At 43.0% G+C, this 12,802-nt stretch overlaps 1 protein-coding gene across 1 annotated transcript; it reads left to right on the plus strand.

Annotated features, from left to right (window-relative positions):
* Window positions 1-8,547: 8,547 nt before the first annotated feature.
* Window positions 8,548-9,072, plus strand: LOC308414625 (large ribosomal subunit protein uL22-like; the record flags this gene model as incomplete). The annotated part of the gene is made up of 1 exon (XM_080909864.1): window positions 8,548-9,072. The coding sequence occupies one exon, from the start codon at window positions 8,548-8,550 to the stop codon at window positions 9,070-9,072; it is 525 nt and encodes a 174-aa protein (XP_080765990.1).
* Window positions 9,073-12,802: the final 3,730 nt, after the last annotated feature.

Consider the following 12,802-nt stretch of genomic DNA (forward strand, 5'->3'; position numbering starts at 1 on the left):
AGAGGATGAATGCCTCCATAAAACAGGGCTATAGGCAAACTTATAAAGCATTTTTTTTATTAGTGACTGATGTGAGAGGTCCCAGACCATTGTGGGTGGTGCCACCCCTGAGCTGGTGATTCTGGGTCCAAATACCCAACAAAAGGGAGAGAGAACCTGTAGACACCATATCCAGAGGTTAGGCACAGCCTCCAGTTGAGGTATGGGGCCACCCACCCTTCTCAAAAAAATTTAACCCAGAATTGCTCCTGTCTAACTAAAGGATATACATGGACAAATAGAGGAACAGAGACTGAAGGAAAGGCCATCCAGAGACCCCCTCACCTGGGGATCCATCTCATATGCAGCCACCAAACACTTCCTGATGCCAAGAAGTTCGTGCTGACAGGAACCTGATACAGCTGTCTCCTGAGAGGCTCTGTCAGAACCTGACAAATACAGATGTGGATGCTCACAGTCAACCATTGGATTGAGCACAGGGACCCCAATGGAGGAGTTAGGGGAAGAACTAAAGAAGTTGAGGGGGTTTGCAACCCCATAGAAAGGACAACAAATTCAACCAAGCAGACACACCCTCCCAGAGCCCCCAGAGACTAAACTACCAACCAAAGAGTACACGTAGAGGGACCCATGGCTTCAGCTGCTTATGTAGCAGAGGGTAGCCTCATCTGGCATCAATGGGAGGAGAGGCTCTTGGTCTTGTGAAGGCTTGATGTCCTAGTGTAGGGGAATGCCAGGGTGGTAAGAAGCAGGAATGGGTGGATGGGTGGGGGGAGCACCCTCATAGAAGCAGAAGGAGGGAGTGGGATAGAGGGTTTTTGGAGGGAAAACCAGGAAGGGGGATAATATTTAAAATGTAAATAAATAAAATAACCAATAAAATTTTTAAAAGGCAGGGCAGCAGAGTGAGGGGAGGTGGGTGATGGCTTAGTGGTTAAGAGCACTGACTACTCTTTCAGAGGTGACCTGAATTCAATTCCCAGTAAACACATGGTGGTTCTCAACCACCTGTAATGGTATCCAATGCTCTCTTCTGCTGTGTCTAAATACAGTGACAGTGTACTCATATACATAAAATAAATCTTCAGGGGCAGGGGCAAATCTGAAGCAAGCTTTATTAAATACTAAAAACTGACCAAGAGATGTTGGTTAGGACTATTTGTGAATTTTGCTGAATGAATGGGAGACATATGTTTATAAAGGCAAACCCATAGGCCACCATACTTTCCCATGAGGTTCTGTTATTTCCCAAAGAACTACAACTCCCATCATCCCAGGAGGTTACCTGGTCCTTGGGCAGGTTGGGCTTCTAGGTTAATTTTGGGCATTACATACAACATTACAATTTGGAGGACATCGTGCAAAAGATTATGTGAGGCTGAGTTCAATAAGCCAACCAGGGGAAAAGAAAATCAAACAAGCAATGACCTAATATCAAAATATGTCTAGCTAATCAAAATGTAGTGTATAAGCAATGAAAATATTTTGTTTTCCATGGAACAGAATATTATTGAAGTGTCTGAAGAGAATGAGAAATATTTTCTTTTCATAGAAATATTTAGAATTCTACCAAGAATCCATTGGGACTTAAATTGTGGATAATAACTTGTCCCAGCCTCTTATCATTCACCTGTCTTTTGTGGCTTACCACTTTCAAAGTTGCTTAGCTTTTAAGATTTTCATGGAGGTTTGGTAATAGGCATTAAACAGCAGCTAATGATACATTTAAATAAATAAATCTTTAAGAAAAAAAAGAAGGAAGGAAGGAAAGAAGGAAGGAAGGAAAGAAAGAAAGAAAGAAAGAAAGAAAGAAAGAAAGAAAGAAAGAAAGAAAGAAAGAAAGAGCGGGCCAAGCCAGTCATGAGTAGCAAGCCTATAAACAGCACCCCTCCATGGCCTCTGCATCAGCTCCTGTCTCCAGGTTCCTACCCTGCTTGAAGTTCCTATCCTGAAGACTATGATGTGAGAATGTAAGCCACATAAAGTTCTTTCCTTCCCAACTTGCTTTTTGTCATGGTGTCTCATCACAGTAATAGTAACTCCAAGACAGGCACTAAAGCAAGACAATGTTTGTCTTGTGCCATTTCTCCTTCTCAATCATGTGTAATATGTATAACCATCCTTCTCCCAATTAATCTGTTTGTTTGTTTCTTCTAGTACTGTGAATGGAACCCAAGCTTCCATGTCAGGCAAGTTCTCTATCCTTGAACTTCATCCTCTCCTCTGCCCTCAACTTATTATTTGTATATATCTTCAGCCATAAATTTTACACCTTTCTTTGAATTATTGCAATAAAATTGTACTGGCTTTGGACTTTTAAGATTCAATGTTGAGACAAAACACAAATGATTCTTTTAAAAATCAGAGTGCAGGCATAATAAGAAACCCAAGAGCCTTGAGAGCTGAGAGACCTAACATATAAAAGTACAAAATTTGCCAGGCAGTGGCGGCACGCATCTTTAATCCCAGCACTCTGGAGGCAGTGAGGTAGATGGATCCTTTGAGTTCAAAGTCTGCATTATGAATTCCAGGACAGCCAGGGCTACACAGAGAAACCATGTCTCAAACCACTCAACGATCCTCTTAAGGCTCTTGGGTTTCTTATTTTGCCTGCACTCCGAATATTAAAAGAATCATTTATGCTTTGTCTCAAAATTGAATCTTAAAAGTCCAAAGCCAGTACAAAACACTTTTATTGCAATAATTCAAAACTCTTGAGGAGTGCTGGGAGGAAGGACAAAGCAACACTTTCTGTCACAAAGTCATTACACAGAACAGCAGAGGGTAAGAAGGGTTTGAGAGGAGAAATACCAGAAACAGCAACAGAGACAGTCAAGCACCAAAACCCAGGAGATATTGAAGCCATAAAGAAAATCGATGGCTTCTTAGAGAACACTCAAGGCTTTGTCATGATGGCTGGGCTTTCATTGAATTAGTACAACTACAAATACTACCTTGAATTTAATTTTTTTATTTTTACAGAATTTAAATTTTTAATTAAAGTTTTTAAACTTTTGTCTATATAGGCATTTTGCCTGCATATATATCTGTGTACCATGTGTATGTAGTGCCTGTGGGGTAGAAGGTTTTGAATTTCCTGGAACTATAGTAACAGACAATTGTGATTGCTAGGAGTGGAAACTGAGTACTACATCTAGTACTTTTAAACAAAGGCCAAAAGTTCTTATTAAAAAGGGGGAGGGGGACTGAAGAGATGGCTCAGTGGTTCAGAGCACTGAATGCTCTTCCAGGGGTCCTGAGTTCAAGTCCCAGCAAGCACATGGCGGCTCACAACCATATATAATTGGATCCCATGCCTTCTTCTGGTGTGTCTGAAGACAGCCACAATGTATTCAAATATATAAACAAAAATAAATCTTAAAAAAAAAAAGAGAGAGAGCTGGAAAGATGGCTCGGTGGTTAAGAGGACTGACTGCTCTTCCAGAGGCCCTGAGTTCAATTCCCAGCAACCACATGGTAGCTTACAACCATCTGTAGTGGGATCCAATGCCTTCTTCTGGTGTGTCTGAAGACAATGACAGTGTACTCATATAAATAAAAATAAAATTTTAAAAACTTGAAATTTTTATTAGTGTGTTGAGAGATGTGTGAGCAAATGTGGAGTCCATAAAAGAACTTTTGGTAATGTTTTCTCCTTTCAGCATGGATCCCCAGGGTAGAACCTAGGTCATAAGGCTTACCCAGCAAGCATTTGTAACTGTTGAGCCATCTTGCCAGCCTTCAGTTTAAGTTCTTAAAATTTTGAAAACGGAGCTTGGATAGCTGTGAAATTGCAAAAGTCCTGAAAATTCATTAGAAAAAAACCCCATAGGATGCAAAAAAAAAATTAAGTCATGAAGAAGGCTTCAAAGGTGCCTGGTGACAGATAGTGATAATGTGCATCACCACAGTAAAATGATGTGTTTTGAAGGACAGATGGTTAGCAGGGTATGGTGGCTCATGCCTATAATCCCAATAGTTGGGAAGGTAAATCAGTATTGTTGTCAGCTCCATGGAGAATTCCTGACCAGCTTGGAATATATTGAGAAACTGCACTAACCAAACAAATTGAAGGTTTCAGGAGAGGAAGTGAGGAATCTGGTATTAGACTTTCCTCTTTCCCACTTGAGTTTGGGTTTTAACTTAACCGACAGCCCTTCATATCATTTCAAATTCACTATGGCTTTGCAGCGCTGAAGCCGTAATGTTTTAATACATAAAACTTCATCCTAAAGCTTAATACAATAAGCACTCTTGCAAACACCATCCCCAACTTCTAAAATTAGCCTTCATAAGTGCTGTTGGCGATATACTTAATTAAAAACGTAGATCTAAAAACCTGAAAAAAAATCAATCTTCATTTCCAAATAGAATAAAAAACTGTGTAACTTAAGCGTATAGTTTAGGGGAACAAATAAAAAAAAAAAGAGGGGGGACATGGAAGCGTCCCAAACAGAGCAGCGTGATGGAACACACTCAGTGGGGCGGGTGTTTGCCTGTGGTAGGAGTGCACAGCAGAAAAAGCAGCGCACACTTTCATGCGCACGCGTCTGGAGGTACTGGATTCCTCCATGGCGGGTGAACGAGCAGGAAACTAAAGCAGGCCACTCCTTGTTCATTTAAGACGTTCCACGTGGAGGAAGAGCGTGGCGTACGGTGGACCGAGGCTGTAGCCCAATGGCTTGGCGGGTAAAGTCGAGAGTGCGTCAGCTCCGCTCTCAGACTGACGGATCTGGACCCACCCCCTTTTTCCCCCAACCTCATCACTTCCTGTTTGCCTAGCACACGCTTGGAGGGCTCGTTCCGGGCCGGAAGGAGTCAGAAGTCTTTTCGCGCTCGATCACCCAGGTGTAGCGCACTACGCAGGCTCCCCAGCGCTTTTGGAAGCGGCGGAGGACTAGGGAGGAGTTGGTCTCCACCTACACTCCCACGGTGGGGGGAAGAGGAGGGGCAGAGAGAGAATACCGGAAGTGAAGTCATCAGCGGAATCGGATCTGGCTCCTTCTTCCGTGTATCGACTGCGCACGCGCTTGCTGCGGCGCGGACGCCCCGGGCGCCCGCGACTGCCGGGACCCTGTGCCCACACGCCCCGCCCTTATTACAGCGTAGGGGATTGTGGGGGAAACTGGTTGCAAAACACCTAAGCACTTTTATTTCAAAGTTGCTCATCAAAATTGTCTATTCCAGGGCCTAATACTCCCATGTCGTAGGCGTGGCTATTTGGTCAATGATTTTTTTTTTTTTCTGTTCAAAACAGGAAAGCCTTTTCCTAATTGATAGCATATGCTGCCTTAAAATATATTACTATAATTTCATGTGTGATTGTAATCTGGTGGAATGATTGATATGTCTCTGCAGCAGTTATATTATGATTTTAGGTCTGGTGAGATAACTCAGCTAGTAAAGATGTTTGCTGCCTAACCCGGCAGCCGAGTTCGATCTAGAGTCTCCTCGGACCATGATGCAAGTCCTCAGACCTCCACGTGGGCTGTAACAATGCCCGCCACCACCACCCCTGCCCCACACACTATATATATAAATATATAATTTATTATATAAATATAATAAATATAATTTTAAAAACTAAGCAATTGAATAATCTAAAAAAGATACTCTAAAATGTTATATGTCAGGACTGGAGATATGGCTCAGCGATTAAAAGTATTAACTGCCCTTTCAGAGGATCGGAATCTGGCTTTTAACAGTTCCAGAGGAAGCTGATGCTTCTGGCTTCCGTGGCCACTCGCACACGTGCATACCCAGACAATATGCATATACTCATAATTAAAAGTAATAAAAATCTTAAAAATTATTAAACCGGACGGTAGTCGTGCATGCCTTTAATCCCAGCACTCGGGAGGCAGAGGCAGGCGAATCCCGGAGAGTTCAAGGATAGCCTGGACTATAGAGCAAGTTCCAGGGCAGCGGGCTACATACAGAAACCCTGTCTTGAACGACCCCACAAAAGTACTATTATTTTATGATTAGTTTGTCTTCATTCATGAATATGTAGTGCACTTTGTGTGTGTGTGTGTGTGTATATACATATGAATGATAGTGCCCACAGTAGCCGGAGGCATTGGATCCCTCTGGAGGGTGAGCTATTAGTGAAAGGAAAGTCACGGGGCACCAATGTCGTTAGAAGTTGACGTCCAGGGTTTCAGCACCAATGTTAGGAGAAGGATGAAGAGAGTGGGGGGCATATGGCCAATGGAGGTGCGACGAGGCCTGGGGGCAAGGGAGATGCCTCTGGGGGGCCCATGTTGGGAATCCTTTCCCCCTGAGGGACCAACAACACCGACAGTATAGTACAGAATAGTTTATTCAGGCCATGGGAGAGTTAAGAGGGTGGTAGAGACAGAGTGAGAGAAAGAGAGAGAGAGGGAGGGAGGGAGAGAGGGAGGAATAGAGGAGTAGAGGAGTAGAAGCCGGACATAAACACACGGAGGGAGAGGGGGGAAGGGAAGAGGAAGGGGAGAGGCAGAAAGGGGAGGGGTGGGGTGGGAGAGCAAGGGAGAGAGGAGGGGTCAAGCAGCTCCTTTTATAGTGTCAGGTCACTGGGGCGGAGCATACCTGGCTACTGCTGGGTAATTGAGGGGTGGGGTTTACAGAATCCCAACAATTAGTGGTTATGAACCTGAAGACTACTGAAGAAGGGGTACTGCTCTTCCAGAGGTCCTGAGTTCCATTCCTAGCAACGACTTGGTGGCTCACAACCATCTATAATGGGATACGATGCCCTCTTGTGGTGTGTCTAAAGACAGCAACATGAAATAAATAAATAAATCTTTAAAAAAAAATCTTACTGAAATTTTGGGGCTGGAAATTGAGATTGCTTAGCAAATAAAGGTGCCCTGCTGAGAAGTCCTGTGACTTGACGTCATTGTCCAAGACTCACATGGTAGGAGAAAACTGGCTCCTTTAAGTTGTCCTCGATACGTACCATGGCATACATTCATGCATGCTGGCATGCATATGTGGACATGTTCACTAACATACCCAAAAGAAATTTACTGAAGTTTTGATTGAGATCACATGAAATAGAATGAAAAATTTGGAGGCATTGATGTCTCTATAATATCCTCTGGATATTTTAGCAAAATGCTAGATTTACTCACATATATGTGTTTGTTTATCGTTTTTATTTATTTATTTATTTATTTATTTATTTATTTATTTTTGAGATAGGGTTTTTCTGTGTAACAGCCCTGGCTGTCCTGAATTCACTTTGTAGTCCAGGCTTGCCTCAAACTCACAGAGATCGATCTGCCTTTCCCTCCTAAGTGCTGGGATTAAAGACATGTGCCACATATCTTATTCCATGTGAATGTATGCCTGAATAGTTTATATCTATTGCATATGTGTGGTAGATAAAGAATAATTTTGCATGTTTGTCTTGTAAATAATGCTATGTCTTTTCCATTACTAATATGTTTATCTCCTTCGCTAAATGTCGGAGAGCACTGCTGAAGAACTAAACTGGGTGTTGATGGCAGTCCTGGACTGTTCTAAACATGAGCATGAATTTAAATCCAATAAAACTGCATCCTCTGAATTTCAGCCCAGTTGCTTCATTAACCCACAATTCTCACTCACTCCGTTTTGAGACTCTCTTGTTGTGTAGCTCAGAGTAGCTCCAATTTTACAATAGTGCCTCTGCCTCCTGAGTGCTTGGATTACAGCTGAGTGAATATACTTGTCTTTCTTGTTTTGACGAATGTTAAAATTTTCCCTGTCTGTAGGAGGAGGACCAGCAGTCTAATTAACCTGGACCCCTGAGATCTCTCAGACACTGAATCACCAACCAGGCAGCATACCCCAGCTGATATGAGGCCCCCAACACACATACAGCAGAGGACTACTGGTCTGGACTCAGAGACAGAAGACACACCTAACCCTTAAGATTCTGGAGGCCCCAGGGAGTTTAGAGGTCTGTTTCGGGGGGGGGGCATCCTGTGGAGTCGGGGTTGGGGAGGGAGGTATAGGATGTGGAACTGTCAGAGGGTGGAACTAGAGGGGAATAAAAACTGGAGTGTAAAAAGAAGATTAAAAACGACAACAAAAACCCTTTATCTATGGCACTACAAGATATCAGGAAGTTGTGATGTTTTAGTGTTATGTAGTGGAAACTGGAGCCCTGAACACAAAGACAAAGTATTCTATGAGCTATAACCTAGCCCACTGTTTAGTTAACTATGATGGTTCTGATACTTCTTTTCTTACTATGCTACAACATTTGCTCTTCTATGTTTACTTAGGGCTGTTTTGTTTTGTTTTTGGAGACGGGATTTCTCTGTGTAACAAACCTAGCTTTCCTGGAACTCTCTAAACTGGCTATTCTGGTGAGAATTTAAAAGACCACAATGCATAGAGAAATGCAAGAGTGGAGGCCCACCTTGTGAAGTTTCAGAAGGGAATGTGGACTCTAGAGGTTATCCTGGTAAAGAACCTGATTGCTTTCTACCTCCATACTGAAAACTCGAGTGACACTGAATTTTAAAGTAATGGACTGCTCTTCCTGTAAGCGGCTAGAGGTGACCTGTAAAGATGGTTCACTACTCCCTTGACCCAGAAAACCCCACAAAATCATGCAAATCCAGAGGTTCAAACCTTCGTGTTCATTTTAAGAACACCCGGGAAACTGCCCAGGCCATCAAGGGTATGCATATCCGTAAAGCCACCAAGTATCTGAAGGATGTCACTTTAAAGAAGCAATGTGTGCCGTTCCGGTGTTATAATGGTGGCGTTGGTAGGTGTGCCCAGGCCAAACAGTGGGGCTGGACACAGGGACGGTGGCCAAAAAAGAGTGCTGAGTTTTTGCTGCATATGCTTAAGAATGCAGAGAGTAAGGCTGAACTTAAGAGTTTAGATGTAGATTCTCTAGTCATTGAACACATCCAGGTGAACAAGGCACCTAAGATGCGCCGGCGAACCTACAGAGCTCATGGCCGAATTAATCCATACATGAGCTCCCCCTGCCACATTGAGATGATCCTCACGGAGAAGGAACAGATCGTTCCAAAGCCAGAGAGGGGTTTGCACAGAAGAAACGAATATCCCAGAAGAAACTGAAGAAGCTAAAGCTCATGGCACGGGAATAAACTCAGCATAAAATAAATGCAGTTAAAGTAAAAAAAAAAAAAAGTAATGGACTAATTTGTTTGAAGGAGGGAATCTCAAAACAGGTGGCTGTGCAGTTATATGTCACTGCCTTTGTTCAGACCCACAGTAAAACAACAAAGGGAGTAAAATATGAAAAACATAGTTTGGCAGTGGTCAGAGGTTTTAATACTTGTAAATAAGTCTGGCTCCGAAACAGCAGTTGTAATTATAGACTTAGCACCATTGCACAACAAAGAAAGTTTCCCCGGGCTGGAGAGATGGCTCAGTGGTTAAGAGCACTGACTGCTCTTCCAGAGGTCCTGAGTTCAAATCCCAGCAATGGTGGCTCACAGCCATCTGTAATGGGATCTGATGCCCTCTTGTGGTCTGTCTGAAAACAGCAACAAGAACTCATATACATAAAATAAATAAATAAAATCATTAAAAAAAAGAAAGAAAGAAAGTTTCCCCTGGCACCTACCCATCAAAGGCACCATCTTGTGAAAATACAAATGAATTGAAAGGAGGGGGCACCTATCCACACACATAAAGAAGAAAATAAAAATATTGAAAAGTGAAAAAGAAAGGAGGGAACCTAATCTAACCATAAAACAGGGGTTCTCTACTCTAGCCACAGAGCTCACTAGTTTTTTTGTTTTTTTTTTTTTTTGTTGTTTTTTTTTTTTTTTAATGGAGAGATTGAACTGATTTAAAAACAGAACTGGCAGCGTTGCCCATGTGTTCATGGTTTTACAGGCATGTAAGATACAAGAGTATGAAGAGGTAGGGCTATAATAAAATCTGCCAAGACCCAATGAAGCTAAGACACATGTAGCAGGCTGGGAATCCTTCTGAGGAGGTCCTGAAAAGGCTATGGAGACCACAGAACTGTGAAGTTATCAGAATTGTGGGGATATGGTACTGGCCCCAAAGTGTTCTACTAGCTAGCAGCAGAACTTGATAGTTTGGACTACCCAAGATTTCTGAAGTTGGGATGATTCCATCATGAACCTCAGGTGCCTGACAAGTATTTGAGGTTTGACCTGCTGGGTTTTGGTCTTGCTCTGGCCAGATCTTTTGTTCCTATAAACCCATTCCTCCCTTAACAAACGGGAATACTTATCTTCACAAAGTGTATAATTTATGTTTTGATTTTACATGGGCTTACAGTAAACAGTACCTTAGGTCCCAGATGAGACCATTTAATGACTATGGAAACTTTTAGAGATGGACTAGACACATTTTGTATTGAGATGGAAATGTTATGATTTATAATGATGTGATCTGGTTGAGTATGTAGTTAACAAAGGGTGGAGTTGTGAAAATTAATCTTATCAACTTGACTGAATAATTTGCAATCACCATGGAAACACAGCTCTCTGGGTTTGCATATGAGCATATTTCCAGAAAGTGTGAGACCAAGGTCAGAACAAATACCTTGCAGGTTGAAAGACCAAACCAGAGAGCCTATCTTACAGGATCAGAGTTCTGTTTATATTAAAGCAGTTTGCTTGGCACTAAAACCCAGCTAAGAGATAAGTTCGTTTGTCCCCTGTCAAATCCCTGCTAAGTAAGGCCTCTATTTTCTATCAAGAATGAGTTCCTGGTGTGATGCAGACTGCTTGTAACCCCCCATTCACCCCGTGTTTCTTTGCCTTTGTTACTGCCTGTAAACTCCCATTCACCTGATGCCTTTGTTCCTCATCTTTTCATTGTACCCTTTTACCAATGAATAACCACCAACTCTCTCACCCACGGTGAACACCTTATCTCCCCTATAGGAAAAACAAAACTTCAAGAAGCCAGTGGGGGCTGCTTTTAGGGAAGAGGGGAGACAGCCAGCTAGTCAGCCTAGAGTGCACTTGAGCACAGCTTGCTTTAATTTGGACAATAGTGAAATTGCCCCCCCCCCTTGAATCTCAGGATTAACAAAAGATATAAGCCACTTTAAACCGGAGTGGTACAATCTTATGGACTGGGGTCCTAGACTGACTAAAAGAAAGCAAATGAATTTTGAGGTGCCTGGAGAGGTAGCTCAGCAATAAAAGGTGCCTATTGCTCTTGTTAAAGCACCCAAATTCAGTTCTTAGCACCCACAGAACAGCTCACAACTCAGCTCAGGGACCTGACATCTTATTCTGACATCTGTGGTTTCCTGAATACGTTTCTTTTTAATTCATTTATTTTACGTCTATGAGTGCTCTATCTGCATGTACACCTTCATGCCAGAAGAGGGCATCAGACCCCCTTATGGTTGTGAGCCACCATGTGGTTGCTGGGAATTGAACTCAGGACCTCTGGAAGAGCAGTCAGTGCTCTTAACCCCTGAGCCCTCTTGCATACATGTAATGCACATATACACACTCAGGCACTGAGACATGCACAAAAATAATTGAGTCACTGGATTTTAATGTGAACTTTACATCTACATTGTTAGGAAAAAGGTAAGGGGGGAATGTTCTGTGGAGGTGTGGTGAGGTATGGGGACAAGGGGGGATGCCTTTGGTAGACTCATGTTGAAACATCACTTCCCTCTGAGGGACCAGCCACACAAGGGAGTTTATTCAGGGCATGTGGAGGGGAGTTAAGAGGGTAATAAGGGCAGAGAGAGGAGGCTGGCCATGAGCTCTTGAGAGGTGGGGGAGGAAATGGGGGGAGAGAACAAGAGAGGACCAAGGAGAGAGAGAGAGAGGGAGGGAGGGAGGGAGGGAGAGAGGGAGAAAGGGAGGGAGGGGGGGAGAAAGGGAGGGAGAGGGAGGAGGGGCCAAGCAGCCCCCTTTATAGTGCCAGTAAGTGAAGTGGAACATACCTGGCTTTTGCCAGGTAATTGTGGGGTGGGGTTTACAGAATCCTAATATACATGAAAACACTCATTTTGTGTTAGTTGTGTTGGAGATTGACTCAGAGCCTCATCTATACTAGGCCTGAACTCTACCTTCTAACCATTTTTAAGACTTTTTAAGAAAGGATCTATTATGTATAGTGCTCTGCCTACATGCATGCCTGGGAATTGAAATCTGGAAGACCAGCCAGTGCTCTTCTGGACCATCTCTCCAGCCCCCACTAACCATGCTTCATAAGAATCTTCCCATTTTTTAGGTAGCAGAAAAATTTAAAAATATTTTATGTGCATTGGCATTTCGCCTGCATATATGTCTGTGTGAGGGTGTTAGATCCTCTGGAACTGGTGCTGCAGACAGTTGTGAACTGAACCTGGGTCCTCTAAGCCAGTGCTCCCTTTCCCTGCAGTCCTCTCCTGCATGTATCCTCTTTCTCTCAACAGAACCAGTCCACTTTCATTTTACAGGTATTCCTTAAAAAAACCTTTTCTCTAAAATAAATGCTTGTTTAAAAGCTGGGGGGTGGGGGGCAGGCGCTGGAGAGATGGCTCAGGGGTGAAGAGCACTGACTGCTCTTCCAGAGGTCCTGAGTTCAATTCCCAGCAACTACATGGTGGCTCACAACCATCTGTAATGGGATCTGATGTCCTCTTCTTGTGTCTGAAGACAGTGACAATGTAGTCACATACATAATATGTTTCTTTTTTAGACCTTTTCTCTGGGTGGATATAGTGACACATCCCTTTAATTCCAGCACTTGGGAGGCAGAGGCAAACCTGGTCTACAGAAACAGAGTACCAGGACAGTAGGAGTACACAGAGAAACCCTATTTTGAAAAATGAAAGTCAAACCATACCAAA

The sequence above is a fragment of the Micromys minutus genome (genome assembly GCF_963924665.1).
Source record: "Micromys minutus genome assembly, chromosome: X".
NCBI lineage: Eukaryota > Metazoa > Chordata > Mammalia > Rodentia > Muridae > Micromys > Micromys minutus.